The 17,987-nt window shown below is 33.5% G+C and overlaps 1 protein-coding gene and 1 non-coding gene across 3 annotated transcripts in view; both read right to left on the reverse strand.

Moving 5' to 3' along the window:
* LOC105839521 overlaps positions 1-17,987 on the reverse strand; it is a 35,592-nt gene that overhangs the window by 1,092 nt on the left and 16,513 nt on the right. The window contains exons 2-7 of one of the 2 annotated variants that reach the window (XM_012685902.3): positions 11,869-12,928; positions 6,174-6,417; positions 3,496-3,967; positions 3,075-3,202; positions 1,765-1,884; positions 454-471 (exon numbers count right to left, since the gene is read on the reverse strand). In XM_012685902.3, coding sequence (XP_012541356.1) covers positions 454-471; positions 1,765-1,884; positions 3,075-3,202; positions 3,496-3,967; positions 6,174-6,417; positions 11,869-12,921 — 2,035 coding nt within the window. In that variant the 5' untranslated portion in view covers positions 12,922-12,928. The remainder of the gene's footprint in view (positions 1-453; positions 472-1,764; positions 1,885-3,074; positions 3,203-3,495; positions 3,968-6,173; positions 6,418-11,868; positions 12,929-17,987) is intronic. The other variant, XM_012685904.3, reaches the window with a different exon arrangement.
* Positions 10,697-10,860, reverse strand: LOC114255644. Its single transcript, XR_003626862.2, has one exon. It is a non-coding gene; the product is annotated as a U1 spliceosomal RNA (small nuclear RNA).

The raw sequence follows: 17,987 nt of genomic DNA on the forward strand, positions 1-17,987 counted from the left end.
TAATAATTTTTAAACATGTCATATTTAACGTTGCATACAACATCAAGGAAAAAACCGACTATAATTTGAAGATAATTTTTAAAACATTTTAATAATGTTCCAAAAAAAATACGCCAAATAATATTTCTAAAATGTTTATACAGTATTATTTTAAAATTATTTTATAAATGCACATGAAATCAATATTTTTAAATGTTACTTCTACATATTTTTTGCTAATTAGAATAACAAACATAAGCATTTTTTCGAATAAAAATGGATTAGTCTCTGCATATGTTCAAGTATCTATAGAATACTAAGAATACTAATATTATGTAAGAAAACTAAACAATTTCATCTTAACTTAATCTTAACTATTAATAAATTATTAATGAAATCATGCATTGTTAAAGATTTAGCGTGCAGACTTTCATGCAAAATACACGTGCATTTCAAATATAAATATGTACTCACACCAACCAAGATTACGACCTACGAGGAAAAAAGAAAATAATCTTTTGAAAAGGATCTTTGTAAAGCGATGTGAAGGGAAGACTACGAATAACTTTCCTGCTTGTAATCTTGTACAAAATATTCTACAAATATTTTTTTTATCTTGCAAAGATATTAAATATCTTGCAAATAAAGTATGCTCAAAGAGTGTTTAAGTAACCCAAAAATTGTGAAAAAAAACAATTTAAAAAATATCTATTGCAAATAATACTTTAGCGAAGATTAATAATGATTTTACTGTACTATTATCATGTCTTCCCAAACTTAAACAAGTGCTTGACTAAAAGAATACTCAAATGTATAACGCATACAATATTTGATAATAAAGCATAACTCTATTGCTACTGTTCTATGCACCGTAAGGAGCAGTTGATATTTATTTTATAATTTTCTAAATGTATAATAAATCTTTTTCACATCATTATTTAAAAATAAAAATTTTAACATACACAAGATAAAAGCAACAAGCACGAAAACTGATTGATTATTTAAATATAAATATGAAAAATATATAATTACTGCCAGTTCTGTTAGTCATGTCTGGAGCATGTATTATGGAATTTTTCGGAATAAATTCCAATCAAAATTATTCAATTCTTTCCTAGATTTCTGTTACATTTCTCTAGAGGAAATAGAATAATTCCGATCGGAATCCACATTCCGAACAGTTTCATAATACGTACCCTGAATATTGCCCTCCCCTCTATTCTAGTACTTTTCTAGTATTGTCTTCCTATGTATCACCACACATATTTACTTATATGATTTATTTATATAATAATCTTAGTTTAGCATTAAAATATTTTCGATACGTAACATTCTTATCAGACATTTATTAATAAAAAAATTTTTTTTAAGTATCAAATTTATCGATTAATATTCTAAAACTGTTCATTTGATTACTGCCGTACTTAACATTGCCTTCCTATTTACTGTCTGGGAGTCTGTGTTTAATAACATAAATTTATTTATGTTTATATGTGAGAGTTTTAGTTTAAAATTAGAACATTTTTAATACGCTCTCATACTTTTTATTCTGATACTACAATTATAAAAGCGACTTTGGACACTGGCAGTAATTCGGGCAGTTACCATGAAACTTTGGCGAGTTCTTTATTATTTTACATTACAATTGTGATTTGCATAACTCAAATAATCTACGATAATCGCTGCTCCACCACCATATTACAACGTGTAGCGTAACATTTTCGTTCGTTCAACATTTTGACATCTTAGATTGTCCTTATCGCTATAAGACGCTGGAATGCTCACCTAACGTGCAATTAATCTCGTCGGTCGCGTCCCAGCAATCTATCTTTCCGTCGCATCTCCTCTCCAACGGAAGGCAGGAAGTCTCGTTACTGCACTGAAAATGCGTCTCCAGATTGCAGACTGAAAAAGAACGTGTAGTACTATACCCGATAACATCACATTCCACTTGCTTCGCGTACTTTGTATTTGCATATTCCGATACCTACGTCAAATATCGCAAGCTATTCACGATATAAAATCTAGTGATCAGATTGCCAATTTTTTTGTGATCAATTGTAAAAATAATTTATCACAAAAGTATAATGCGTCTCGTTTGAAATTGTAGAAACGAATATTGAATAATAATAATAAAGATTCTTGATCATATAAAAGTCATTTTTTTTCTTTCTTACAATAACTGATACCTCATCCTGAGCATTTTCCTTTCTCTTATATAGTTTGTGCATATGATATGTTTCTAAAAGTAATTTCGTATGCTTGTGATTTTTTTTACGAATAAATCAAGTCGCGAAAAATATTTTTTTCTTAGAAAAAAATAATTTATATATCCATATTTTATTACGGCTTGCCTGATAAAATATATCTCAAGTTCGGCCATATGGCACACGTAATTTGCAATGCTTTTTATTAAACTCGTCGATATTGTATAATACGAAATCGATATCGAACGATTTTTATTCTGGATTGTGCTTTTCCGCTTTAACGCGAAAAATATGATTGAAACGATACAAAAGAAAAAACTACCGAAGCCTCGCAAATAATGGCAAAGAAGAGAAGCCGATAACAGAAAGTTATAGGTCACTACGAACTAGGGCAATGCGATATATTTTAATAAGAGACAACTCATATGTAGATTGGCGATTGGAAACGCGATCGGCTTACGATAATTCGAGATCGCGAGCAAATGATATTCACATTTTAACATTAATCAGTAACTAATTGTACAATATATGTTATATGTAATTATGTAATACTTTAAGCATGTTAACGCTGTTCTTCTTCGTAATTATCAATTACATGGTTTTACTATTTAATTGTCACTAATTATCAAAACACTTTTTGACGAAGCTTTTCATTGCAAAATCTATCATCTCCATAAAAAAAAATTCTGAATGATTTGTTTCAAGACTTTACTGTTTGTAAAAGAGCTAAGTAAAGTCAATGGGTAAAATAATTTCAAAATTCATTTATAATAGCCTCATATAATAAAATCCTTACAAATTTTATACCCCTCAAAAAGAAATGAATACATGAATTGTTTCGATGTATTTCATTTTTACTTGCATTTTTTAAATCTTATTTGTACTTACCGCAATCGTACTCATCTGAATGATCATAACAATTCATATGTCCGTCGCAGTGCTTCTCCAAAGGGATGCACAACATATTGGAGCAAGTCCATTCGTCATCCAGGCAGTAGTGTTCAATCTCCACACACCTTTAATGATAAAAAAATTCACTGAAATAGATAACAAATTGATCATAAGTTAAATTGAATGAAGTAAACGAATAAAGTAAATATAACTTATTCTTTTAATAAGGGCCACCTTTTCCTCTATTGTAATATTAAATTGTTAATAATATAAAAGAACTGTATATGTGTGTAATTACAATTTTGATCATAAGCGTTACTATCAACGTAGCCAGAAAGATTGGCCGACTAATGTTTTTCCATCGATAACCAGGATAAATAAACCTAGATACTATCAATCAAAAATAACGGTGACAAACCTGAAAGCGTCCACGTCGAGACGGTGGCACTTCTGCTTGCTGACGGCGCAGAAACCAGCGCATCCGGTGGGATCGTCGGGGTCGCGGGGGCTCCTGCATATCGGCACCTCTTCGTAGACAAGGGCGACGCACACCTCACCCTCGAGGCAATCGTCGCAATACCTCGTCGCATTAATAACGCTCTGACTCGCAGCTTCCGTTTTCGCGCCTTCGTTCGACGGCGAAGTACTTCCCGGAAATGACGGATCGCCGGAATAGTTTAGAGGGGCGCCTACGAACACATCCTCGGCGAACATTTCTGCTGCCATCGACGTTAACGTCGTCGACGACACGTTGGCCATCGCGGTCGTCAGATTTGACTCGTCGTACGGAAACGCGGGCGTGATCGGCTCACCGGAAGTATCGTTCTGCTCTGTCAACCTGCTCGTCGACGACTTCAGATACTGCTGAATGATCTGGAGCTTCTCGGGTTCTAAAAGAAAGAAGACAGGAAGTGTAATGTGGCTGGAAAAAGATTGTAAAAAAAGGACTTCCCGCGGACGACGGAAGTGTGGACTAAACGTGATCGAAAACGAAGTTAATATAAATCAGGAAATGGGCTACATTCTTTTTCAGTTATCAGCATTATTTTCAAGACGCACTAAACATGGAAAGAGCCCTCAAAATATCTTATAATCGGCTTATAACCGAGCGTATAACTGAATTCGTGTTGAAAAAGCGTTTATAGATTTTTGGCACACAAGAAAATTATTTCGAAGAAAAAAAATCATGTTTCTTATCTTTCGTTCTTCTTAACCTTTTAATTTTTGTCCGATCTAAAGCTGTCAACTTATTAATTAGACGAAAGAAAGAAACAAGAAAGAAATTCGCAAATATGAGATAGAGTCTTCTCGATTTTCTTGCAACTCTTGGAAAAATGAAAAGAGAGAATGGAAGCTTCTTGCCCCGTTAAGGGTTGAAGGAACTTGTGTCCGAGGAACTTTCTCTCGAGCCTCGGGATTCCAGGCATGCCGAACGTCCACGAGACACACGGTCGTTGGCTCTTGCCACTTTTCATCGCACATACTGCTCGCGGCCGCGCATCAACATGGTCGAAGGAAACGTTCTGTTGACCCCGCGGTTAAATTCATCTCGTTGGAGCAATTGCCACGCTTTGCGTCGAATTAAACCTCGGCCGTCAGCTGGCGGGATGCAGATACTTTTAATTGTCCGAACGATAAGGCGACGGCGCCGACGGTGTGGCAAGTGTATCGTTTATTCCCCGACAATAATATACAGTGTCCAGACACGCAAGCATCCTCGCACAAAGCAAAGTTTGAATGAATGGGGACTTGCAAATTTGTCATTAAGCTCTACATTGTCGTAAACTGCCAAGAAGTTTTATGTTAATTGTCAGGACTGTATTACGCATATTTTCAAAGTAATGAAAAAATTACACATTGCACTTAAAAGTAATACAAAGAAAAGAGCAACAATTTTGTAGCTGAATCAGAAATTATATTTCAATTAAAAATAGAAATATGCTAAAATTGTAATAGAAATGTAATTTAAAAATAATAACAAAAGTTTGAATCTTTTACATAAGCACTTTATATGATTTATGTAAATTCAGAGATGTAGATATTAGTTGTTTGGTAAATAAATTTTATTCATCTACAAAACAACTTAAAGTACTTATACAAAAAAATCAAGATTTTTATCATAATTTTTAAAAATAATAAACTTTTCATAACAAAAAAGCAAATAAATTATAAAAATATGTTCTTAAAAAAAGATATATCTTTTGCACATGATTTATTAAAAATGTAACAAACATATTTCCATTTTCAATTTACTTTGCAAGGATTGTACATGTGTGATATACATTTATAATATTATTTTATATTAAAGAGAAAGAACTAAGTAACAATAGAATGAGAAATTGTTTTATAATATCACGAAGTAAATTACAATTTTTTTAAAGATTTTAAGAGAATTTTAATAAATTTTTGCTACATGAAAATCAAAAGGGTCTTTGAGAAGTAAGTATCTTGCATACACTTCACTTGATACGAAAGTAAGCCAATGGGCAGTCAGCATGAAAGCAAAGATGAATTAAATCTCTATGATAAATCAATAAACGTTCTGATCACGCATTTAACCTCGGACTCAATAATATTTCATCCTGACAAACGTATCTATCTAGTGAACTATTTCTAACGTTTCATCAAACCTTTATCGAGCTACTGTCATTGCTTCGTAGCAATAAAGCATGACGGCAATTCCAACATATCTTTTATTTCTCTTGAAAGAATTTCAAATAAATTAACAGCAAAGCAATGAGTAAAAAATAACCATTTTGAAAAAAAGTTATTTTAAAGGTCTTGTTATATTTCTTTTTTCAATGCTTAAGTTAAATAATTTTTATTTAATAAGTGCGTATTATAGTCAGCAAAATATATAATTCATGCGCTTCAGAGAATTATATAAAAACGGACTACAGATCTCTTTGTGTTCTTTCCTCATATTCAGAGAAATTCAGATCGTTAAACAGAAAACATTCGCGAAAGAATATACGAGTACAACGTCGTGAGCTAACGGTCAAAAGATTCAGATTTCACATTTAATAAACAAAGAAATAAAATCATGATTGACAGCATTAAAAGTAAATAAACTGAGATAAATAAAGGTTTACTCACCGAAGACGATGTACAATGCGACCCCTGCGACCCCCAGCAGGATCAGTACGACGATCAGCAGGGGTATGAGCGGGCTCGAGCATCCGGATGCCTTCAGGGGACGAGCCAGGTGTAATGTCCAACCGCGACGGTGCTTGTCCAAGCGCGCCGGATGCGGTGGCGGCTCGTTTCTAACGCTTCGACGTAAATTAACGCGATTCTGCGAGGTCGGAGTGTGTGTCCGCGTCGGCAGGGAATAGGCCCTCTGAAACGAAAAAGAAAACGGAAGCGTAACGAACCGGATCCTAAAATAGGCTGCGAATTTATCAGCAGAACACATCTAATACTAGAAACGTGGACCATAAATAAAGGCGAAAAAAAATGAAGGTAAAAGAAATTTGTCGACGAGAAATAGGATCAATCCAAAAAATATAAACGACGTTGTAAAATATAAATCTTGCATTTCTAATGTATTTTAGAAGATGATGTCTTCAATCTGTTTTAAAAGAAAATACATGATTTGTTTGATATACAAATTTATTTCTTCAAGTTTTATAAATGAAAAGAATAAAAATAAATAAATATAAATATAGAGAAAAAATTAATCCAAAAATATAAATGTTATAAAATATAAATCTTGCATTGTGCTAACATATTTTATTAAAAAGAATGTAAAAAATGACGTTTTCAATCTGTTGCAAAAATGCGCGTGATTGTTAATTAAATCTGCTTCTTCGAGTTTCATAAGTAAAGAAAAAATGAAAAAAACAATTCATCAAATGGAGAAAAAAAAGAATTGATCGGAAAGTACAGAGAATGTCATAAAATCTGACTCTCACAGTATTTGAATATATTTCTTGAAATTAAGAGGATAACGTTTTCAAGCTGTTGTAAAAACGCGAGTAATCGATGCTAAAACAGGTCTATTTCCAGTTTCATCAGTAATCGCAGTAATTGGCGTTTTAATTATGTATCCAAGCTACTTAAATTGCGAAGAGAGGCACAAAGCTTTCGCATAATAAAATGTAGATGAGTAGATTACGTCAGAGGAATTATATCCCTGCTGCGTGCGACCTTCGTTTGTATTTTCTGCATTTCTGCACCGGAGGAGCTGCATGACGCATCGAAAAGCGCAATGGCTCGAAAGCGATAAGGGCGCGACTACCCGCTATAAACAATGTGAGAAACGCTGACCTATTGTAATGCGCTTTCGTAATTTTTGCTGACACGTCGCTCCGTTGACGACGACGAGCGTCGGCCGTCGCGATCACGCCGGGCTATAGATAGACATCTTCCACTTCCGCTCCGTTTTGTTTCTTTACGTCGGTCGGCCAGACGGCGACCGTTTTCTTCGTCTCCCGGAGGCTGTCAGCTCTGTCGTGACGACTCTCGCGCGCGCGAGAGAGCCGGGAAGTCGCGGACGAGCCACCGCGGCCGAGCCGTGAATACATGATCTCGCGGTACCAAAACGCGCGGCTCGGTGCAACCTCTTGCCGCTTACGCTTACGTGTACTCTTGCTACTTTATTTACCGCCCACTCTAATCACCCGCTCGCGAGATTTATATTTGATCCTCAAGACGAGAACTTTCAGTCAAAGTATATCGCACGCGGATATCCGGTGAATATTCCTGGAAATCCATTAGCCTATCCAAATACGCCACAATAGTTTCCTTACATTTTCATGGAGTAACGCAAATGCAGTTTACACTGCAATCGTTATTATTTAACAAATTTTTTTGTAAAAGTGTTCACATCCGTTATGGATTATGTAATGTCAAAACGATGCAGCTTATTGCTCGTCTAAGTAAAGATAATCGGACGAGAAGTACGGCATGATAACATGATATACATATACGGAATGAACAGAAAATATATTAAAAACATTATATACTTTTGTAATTTTATCGAGATTCTATACATATATAGCGCGGAAGCTCTAATTCACGTTTTATTTACGACGGCGATGATATCTCAAAGTCTAATGTGCTCTGCTCGGCCATGATTTCTCAGCTATCGTTAAAGTGTCCAGACGGTAGTCTCGAATTATCTATAGAAAACATAACACAAGCTAAAAGATGCCAGAAATGAAGTCACACCTGCGACTTTATATTTAGTCACCTTTGAGTAATCTATCTCTCTCTCTCTCTCTCTCTTTCTCTCGATATTATATTTGTTCTTCTGGATAAAAAGTGTTTTTCTTTCGTGGTCTTCTTTAAACGCGATAATACGCTTAAAGAAGTCTGACAAGTAGCTACTGAAATACAATGTCAAACTCCAATAATATATTCTTTAAATAAATAACAAAATAAGATAACGATTCTAATTATGAATCAGTTGAGATTAAAATAGCATTAATTCGTATAAATTTAATAAACAAACATTTTTTTAAATTATCCATGCAAGCAGTAAAAATATTATAATTTTAAAGAAAAATTATTACATATTCAAAAGTTGATTGGGAAAAATATGTAAAAATATGTAAAAATATCTAAAAATGTATAATAAAAATGTGTCTATGTATAAACATCCCGCATTCATCCCGCAAATCATAATTAAAGTACGTTGATATACTTTAATGTACATTTTTCTGTGTATGTTACTATATGTTTATTATATTAAATATAAGCTACTAAAAGTATTATAAATGCAAGAAATTATTGTAAAGATCTTTAGAAAGCTTATTAGAAAGATTGTTAATGACACTTTTTCACTTTTTTCCCCTCAATATTAGCAATAATTAAAAAAATTAATTTTATGTTTTGATAATTACAAAAAATTAAGAATGTTAGAAAATGTAATGTATAATGTACATTTGTAAAATATTTAAATTTACAAACTTGACCAGTAATTGAGACTCGATCCATGAAATCGTTACTCCATACGAAAAATATTTTGTATAATTGCTTACAACAACAAAAAATTATATTGAGATATTTTACCTTAGCGCAATAAAAGTTGCATAATATATACAGAAAAATCAAAGAATATATATTATTATTGTACATATATAACACACTGATATATGTAACTGACATTTATAGAAAAGATTAAAGAAACATACAGTGATTCATGAAACTGGTCAATAACAAATATTGATAACTAACCGATTCAAAGAAGGCAATCGCCAAAAACAAACTTTTCAATATAAATATTGTACCGTAAATATCCGTGATCTTATTACAGATATTTTTATTTATAAATTTAAAAAATATTTAACAATGATACGATTTATTCGATGAGTCAACTATCAACAAATTTAATATTACTTATATAATCTAGATATAATTTTAAATTACATTATATATATATATATATATATATATATATATATATATATATATAGAAAAGAGAGAATAAATCTGTATAATTTTTTTTACAATGTCTTTGTTGATATTTGTTTCTATCATAAAATATATATTATTTATTATATACATATATTTAAAAATCATGTATTATATTTTATTATAAAACATAATTATTTGCAAAGTAACAAGAAAGTCAAGATCTAGTTTATTTATTTAATACCATAATTATTCGTTACAAGCTTGTTCAGCATTAAACATTACCTGCATTTAAGGCTGTTCTCGTTTCTCAATCGCCTACTAATAAAAAACGATCACATTTAACGGTGCACGATGAAGAGACGTAAGAGCGGTCACAATGTACACTCCGCCGCGGAATGTCAAAGATACCGATCGACCGTTCCTGTCACGAAGCTTTAAAAGCAAAACTTCTCTTTCTCTCTTTTACGCCTGCTCATGCGTATACTCTGGCACGCGCGGCGTGCACGTGTAGAGTGATGACGTAACAACGTTGACAGTACTTGTGCTTCACATTTGCATGTTCATATATCTTCAAGCAATGTTAATCTTCGCACAGTGGGTGAACAAGACCAAATGCAACAATAATGAAAGGGTGTACGCATAATCGACAATCAACCCGCTGTTAAACAAGGAAATTTTGTATAATAAGTTTAAAAAAATTTTCTATATATACATTTCTATATATAAATTCTTTATATGCACGTATCGTATTATATAGTATAATATTTCCAAGATTCTCTTAAAAAAAATGTATAATTAACCTCTTCTACATTATTAAAACAAAATCATACAATTCATTTCATTCTAAAATTAATCAATTTTTTCAATTATTTAAAAAACATATTAACATGTATTAAAATGTTCAGTTTCTTGATATTACATTTCTACGTATTAAAAAGTCACTTACAAGAGATAGTTTTATTTTGATTCAGCTGTTTAAACTACTTTCACATGGAATAATACGTCTGTAACTTTTGATTCATACAAGGATCACATAAAATTGTCACCCTCAGTGTTCAAGACACTAAATCTAATTGTAAGCAAGTCCTGGTACTAATACACAATAAAAATTTAAGCCGTAAAAAACTAATTTATTGAGCCGTATGAAACTGACTAATTATTTGAATATTCTTTTAAAAATCGACTGTAGTTAGTCAATTTGTTACTCAAACCTTTATTGTAGATCGAGTATAAGAAAGTATTTAGTTTATTGAATTTCTCCGGGACAGCGCAAACGCAGTCCCGACTACCAAAAATTATAACGCCTGGATATCCACTTTAGGAGTATTCCGCAAGGATTAGCTCAACCGTAGTGCAATGAAAGAGCCTTACCCTGGAGGAACCCGTCTTTCTGATCATAGTATCCTCTGCGTCATGTGTGTTTTGTATTGTGTTATGTTGTATTGTGTTCGAAAAACTTCCCAATAGGCAATATGCATGCTTTAAGCACGTTTCAATCTCTTAATATTGGCTAGTAGATAAAAATTATATACAAAAAATTGTGTATAAACGCCGCATAGTGACCACATGCTCAATTAAACTGTCCACCACGTAATCGTTAAATCGAAACTAGTTCAACACAGCCGGCTCATTCCAACTCTCTTTCCCACCTCAATAAATCTATATGTATTTTCGTGTCATTATTTAAATACACTTAACACTAACTTACACTAACTTTTTAAGTAATTTTAAATTAGAAAAAATATCATAAATGTTTTTTAGTCTTTCGGTCTCCTTGTTTTACTCTATAAATTTATTTATTAATTGACTTGAAAAGAATTTTACTTTCTATGTCAAATAATTAACATAAAAAAATATAATAGACTTTTAGAGTTTCTATTTCTCTGTGAATTTATTGATTAACTAATTTGGAATGTAAAATCCTACTGTTATCATCCATATCAATTATATGTATAATACTGTATAATCGCCCGGCTATGAGCCTTCTAAGGCGACGGATGGTTACTTCGGTCTGTACTATCCTCTCGGGCACTTGTCAATACGGAGTACCTACTACCAAAATTAAGAGATATCAAATAAATCACGAATCAAAACGAGAATATCGAAGCATTTCAAACGAATCACTTCACGCCTGCTCTCCAGACAAGATGCAAACATAATTAATCGGAGGCCTGTGCCTCCAGTCGTGTCGACCGTGAAAACGCTCGGAACTATACACGCGACTATCTTCAACAATTTAAATAAAAATACAATATTTTGCTAAAATTTAAGATTATCAAACACTTTAAAGAAGATTAAATTCTATATAAGGGAGATTATTATTTAAATTAATTTATAAAATTAATTAATAGATAAAATGTTTGATGTACGATTGCTTTTACTTACAAAGGAAAAAGAAACACTTCAATGCTCGCACACAGTACAAACTCACCTGAAAAGGATTCTGATTTTTGACGTCAGTATAAAATATCTGCGACTCCTTGTCATACGTCCAGCGGTCCTGCGAGTATATTGAGTTAATTCTCATATCAGTCCCATTCTTCGACACTCCCAATATCTTGTCCTGAGCACCATCCACCACCTGGCCCAACATCTTATCATTCTCCATGTTCAACAGGAACCTAGCCGTATTCTGCGTTGTATGCACTCCATACTCAGACGCAGGAAATGCGACCGAGGAACTTCTCATAGCGCCAATATCCCGAAGACTCGTTCTACTCACGAACGGATAAATCTTTATGTTGTGCGGCCTCAGATGCGACTCCCGGAATAAGAGAGTGGACGCGTTCGAATCTCCGTTTCGGTGATTGTTGCCGTTCTCCCACAGGATCGTATCCTTGCTACCGATCAGCTCATTCAGTTTCTCGCAGGAGCCTACATCGGCTAATTTGCTCCTGCAATGTTTACAGTCCTTCTTCCGGCGTCTGCGATTCGGTCGACGATCGGACTGCGTTACCGGAACACTCCCCGCGTTTCGTGACGAGTCTTCATTTGCCCGAGGTGACGAGGACAAGTTTGCTGAAACGATCCCGGGGAGGGAAGGTACCGGTAGATCGCAAGATTTCCCAAGGGTTTTCTTAGGGTCATCTTCACTGGACACCGGCTCCGACGAGGTCGCGCTGTCGTCATTCGTGCTGATCCTAGTTGAGGAGGCTAACGACAATCCCTGTTGGAAGTCCTGCCTGTCGATCGCGGGAGACGGCGGCTCGTCGATCCAAGCCTGTCTGGTGAGATCGATCGGTCGGTGATTCTCAGTCTCGTCGGGACAAGAAATCGTCCGGTCGGAAAGCTCACAAGCGTCGGTTTCCGCGTCGGTTGCAATATCCTCGTACACATGACCATCGGAATGGGTCCTCGCGGCAACAGAATCACAGATCACATCGATCGTGTCCACGTGAGGCTGCTGATTGCGGCGGCGAGATTCGAGTGTGGACTTCTCTTTTGCTATGCGCGACTGGTCCTCCTCGTAACCCTGGTTCTCCATCGGAAACCTAAAGAAAAATACGCAATTACAAAAATTCTCATTTTTATAAAATATTAAATTTTGCAATAATATCAATAATATTCGAAATATTCGTTTTCAGTTAAACTATGTGGAGTCAGTCGCACAATAATCCCTTAGTAAGGATAAAATCATTTCAGCGAGCTCCTGTGAGTTAATATAAAATTATATATTTTTTATTACAAAAATAATATTCGCTTTTGTTTGATCTTACAATTTAATGTTTTTCCTTAAAACACACGTGGATATTTATTGAGTCTTCTACGCATTCCTTATTTGGATTGTGAGTGTAATAATGTCCACAAGACACGCGCTACAAACAACGAAAAAAAGCGAGGGAGAAGACAGAAAGAGGGACGAAGTTATACAAGGGGGAAAACGAATTGACTGTCTCGTTGGGAAGCGTCCTCGCGATTGTCGCAATTATCACGACTTGACTCTCCGATTGATCCCTGCCAGACTCATGACGTCACTGAGATCGTGCCTGTGGGACCGTTCGTTTCTTCTTAATTCGTTCGTGATGCTTACAGTGATACGCTTAGATTTCCGCAATCTCACACGTAGATATTGTTCCGATCGAAGATATCCGAGCAATTATTCCTTCCATCGCATTTCCACATCTCCAGTAAATAACTTTCGAAATAAGTATTTTTAATGAGATTTTCTAAAAATCTTTCCGAGAGGCAAAATTTTTGTAATTATAACTAAATAAAATAGATAAATAATGAAATTATAATGTAATATTTTAAAATTCAATTACAGTCTCTCGTAGGAACTAAATTACTGTAGCTCACTTTGGATGATTTATAATTCGTGTCGGAATTAAAAATGAAAATCTATTCATAATTTCATATGTTCCGAGTAATACGAAAAATAATCGAAGACTCAGAATATATTCATTTACATGAAATATATATTAATATTCATACATACATAAATACCAAAATACAAAAACATATAAAACACAATGCAACAAATTTGTAAGTACTCTAAAATCAAATGTACATTATAGAATATCTAAAGAGAGCTTTGTAAAAAAAATAATGAAAAATTTAAAGTTGTGCTCGATAATAAAAAATATTTTATCATTATATATTATGTATTTACATCATGTATTAAATATTCTAAGAATTTTTATTAAATTAACTTTTCATAGTTTAATTAAAAAGGGACCAATTCTTTCAAATCGAGTAAATACAAACTAAAAGTAAAAAATTACATTTTTTCACATAACAAGTATATGCAGTAATTAAATTTATTAAAATTTAATAATACTTTAATAATAATATGTACTTTAATTAATAACACTTTACAAATTTATAATTTACTAAAATTTTGTATATATCTAATTTAATACATATTTTTTTTTTGTACATACACTCAACGAAATAAGAAACGATTTATTCGATTATATTAGATGATTCAGTACCACAAATTTAAATAGGAATATTATCTTTTACTTTCGCGTACGACTACTTTCATTAAAATTTCTCTCTCAATAATCGTTCTCATTAAACGTTCCACGTTTCACGTTTTGATGAGCACTCGGTTACGAAGGATGCATTCGCGAGGTCGACGCGGCACAAAGAGCCCATTCACTAATAAATACAATTAGCACGTCGCCGCGCGTACGCGGTATCGGAATTATTCAGTTGCGCCAGCAATACCCGACATTCCCGTTAGATTAATCCCGATCGGCCGTCGCATCAGGAACCAATCGCAGCGATCCGATTAATTCCGTGCTGATTCAGCCGCGCGCGTTCTTGCGTCCACGATGACGCACCCAGAAAATGCGACGGCGCGCGGCGCGCGTGCTTTTTATCCGCGCGCGATACTCGCGTACTTTTCGTCATCGTCGGGCGACGCGATGAAAATTTTAATAAGCGGAGGACAATACGCGAACGCGGCCATACATTATTCACGATCGTTGGTTGCGCTCTCGCGAACGTTCGATGTAACTGCGGGCAATTCCCATTGAAACGTGTTTCCTTGCCTTCAGTGAAGGATGTCCTCGGCCGATCGCAACTTTTCTCTAACAGTAGACAGGAATCCAAACGGATCGATAGAAATTCATCGCGAAGAATACCGAGGGTTTGATAGATTTTACGAGACGGAGCTACAATGACTAGTTACTTTGAAAAATATAAAAACGATTAAATCTTTTATAAAAATCTTTCAATCATTAAAAAATTAATTATCGCTTTTTAATTTTTGAATGTTCTCACAGCTTTTCACTTAAAAAAATCGTAATTCATCCCTTCTCGGTGGTAAAACGTTAGTAAAATTTCGTTGCATTGAAATTTTCTAATACGAAGAATGCAGATGATAATTTTCCTCCGTTCTATTTAAAATAAAACATCTATTCGTCGACTGATTTAATGTCTGACAATTGGAGAAATAATTTTACTCGTTTTCTACGCGGTTTATAATAGACGTGAGATAAATGCAAAAATATACGCAAACGGCAAGCACGCATAGCGTAGACAAAGCACGTAGACTAATTTTAAAGTCTGCGAGTAAGCTTGCTTACATATCGCATATTTCGACCGGTCACATCAAAGGCGTACCTCAACGCGCTAACGATACAGTGGTTATTTTTAATTCTTCCTTTTATGTAAAAGTCTTCTTAAACGTACAGTTTTGCAGTTATTTCATTTATTTATATTCCACATGTTATGCTCCACATAAAAAAAGTAAAAATACAGATCAGAAGCTTTTGAAAGTCTTTTTTTTTACCTTATTCGACTCTTTTCATTTTTCCCTCTTTCATAACTTTCTATGTAGTAAAGTGTTATAGCAGTAATAACTATAAAATTGAAAAAAAATTCCTGACCATAATTATTTTAACACAACAATATATTCATCACTTACTTATAAACATATATGCTCTACGAAAAATTTTGACCGTTTTTTTTTATAGTTAACCAATTTAATATTATAGTTACTTTATACCTTACTTAAGTAAAAATTATCCTTGCGTAACTAAATATCGACGGAACTAATTGAAAGATTTGACTAGTATGACTAAAAAATCTTTAAAATAAATAAAATAGTTGATTACAATTTTTAGTTATACAGAATTAATTTGAAAAAATAAACGTAAAATTAGGGTTACAAGCAATCCAAATAATTTTCTTACTTAATCGTGAGCCCCAAAGTAGGTTATAATCGTATCTTTTTTTCCCAGAGTATATGTATAACGCAAAATATACAAATTCCTTACGCGAGCTTCGACAAATCACGAGATATGTGATACACGCGTATCTTATTGCTTTTGCAAAATCGATGTAGAACGAGACGACCTGCAATCCTCGTGTTTTATTCAACATAAATAAGAAATGTCCGAAGGACGAAGTCCCTCCTTTTCCACCTGTGCTTCCTGCGATTCAATGAGTTATTCAATGAGCTATCATTAAGATCATTACATACGATCTCTCCAACTTTCCAGGTATATTTTTTAAGCAGCGAATGAATGTTTCCTCCTTTCCCTCTTCTTACAAATCTTCTTTTCTGCACAGGAAGATATCGTATGTATTTTATATAAGTCATATCGTGATCGTGCGATTGACAGTCGTCATAAACCAATGTTTACCTGATGAAATATCTACTTTCTTAAGTTTCTTTGCGTTTTTCTTTCTTAATTTATCGATTATTCCAAAGGTTTATTCTTAACAAAAACTTGAGAAATCGATGTCTATTACAAATCTTTAAGTTTTAATACTAATTATGGGATAATAAAAAGAAACTGTAATTACAATTCTAGTGGTTTAAAAGAACTTGGAATAAAATTTTACGATTAAAGAGTGGTTTTAGATTTAACAATAAAAATTCAGCAACTCCTAAAATTTCAAAAATTCTAAAATTTTACAGAAATAAAGTATATATGTATATAAAACTAATCGTGTATTTTTCTGTTTCAATTGATAAATGGTTCTAACAGTGAAAACATCTCTTTAAAAAAAATTTATAATTTTATATACTTCTATCAAATCTCAAAAACTGAAAAATATTTTTAGAATATTTAATACAAAATTTTACAGATTTTTAAATTATCTACAATAATATAATAATGATTTAAGTGTTTTATATATTTCCCCCATCATTCTTCTAATGCAGAAAATTTTTGTTATTTGATAATGCAAAATAAAATTTTCGCAATTGTGTGTATAAATTGAAAACTATAATTTGTTATGATAATATTAATTAATATCTAATAACACATTTTTTTACTTTTAATATTCACTCACACAAAAAGTGACAGTGTGATTAGGTGTGTGATTAGGTTCACTTGTATTTCATTTCTACAAAGTTTCAAATTATTAATAGAAATTTTCAAGCTACTAAACCTTGTAAATTGCGAACACGGGGTATGAAAAACGAGACAATTCTGGACCAGCTTCTGTATCCATGGAGAGGAATGTGTACCACTTTCACTATAACGTAACGTATGTTTACGACGTGATGATGTTACTTCAAGCCACATTGTGCAACAAACGGATAATTACGGGATATTAAGAATAATCGCTGTCAGGGCAGCTCGCTCGAAAGGGATACGAATAAATACTCTGCGTTTACACTGCGGCTCCATTGTTATTCGCAGCGCATGCATGAAGGACGAAACGGAAGCAGGGTCGCTCTTCTCGTTCTCTTTTTTCCTCAGCTCGCGACTCCGGAAGTCACCAGGTGCATCCCGCGCGTATGAAAAACGCTCTGCTGCGAATACCGATAATTAAGATGTAACCGGCTAATTACTTTCCGTACTTATCTACACGATAAAAAATGCCTTGACTATTTTTCGTTTCAATGTTCGAGATTTTCAAACCTCTCTCTTATATAGATACAAAAGAAATATCGATTAAAGAGAAGATTGTCTACGGAACTAATTCGATCAGAATAAAAATATACTTTAGCCGTTATTATGTTATTATCTTCTTTGATGTCTGATAAGAAGTGCGTTCTCTAGAAAGAAAAAGAGAGACAGAGAAGTTTGGAAACAAAACGCTACAAAACAATGACGGTCCGTCCTGTATAATCAACATGTTCGACAA

The sequence above is a fragment of the Monomorium pharaonis genome, chromosome 3 (assembly GCF_013373865.1).
Source record: "Monomorium pharaonis isolate MP-MQ-018 chromosome 3, ASM1337386v2, whole genome shotgun sequence".
Taxonomy (NCBI): Eukaryota; Metazoa; Arthropoda; class Insecta; order Hymenoptera; family Formicidae; genus Monomorium; species Monomorium pharaonis.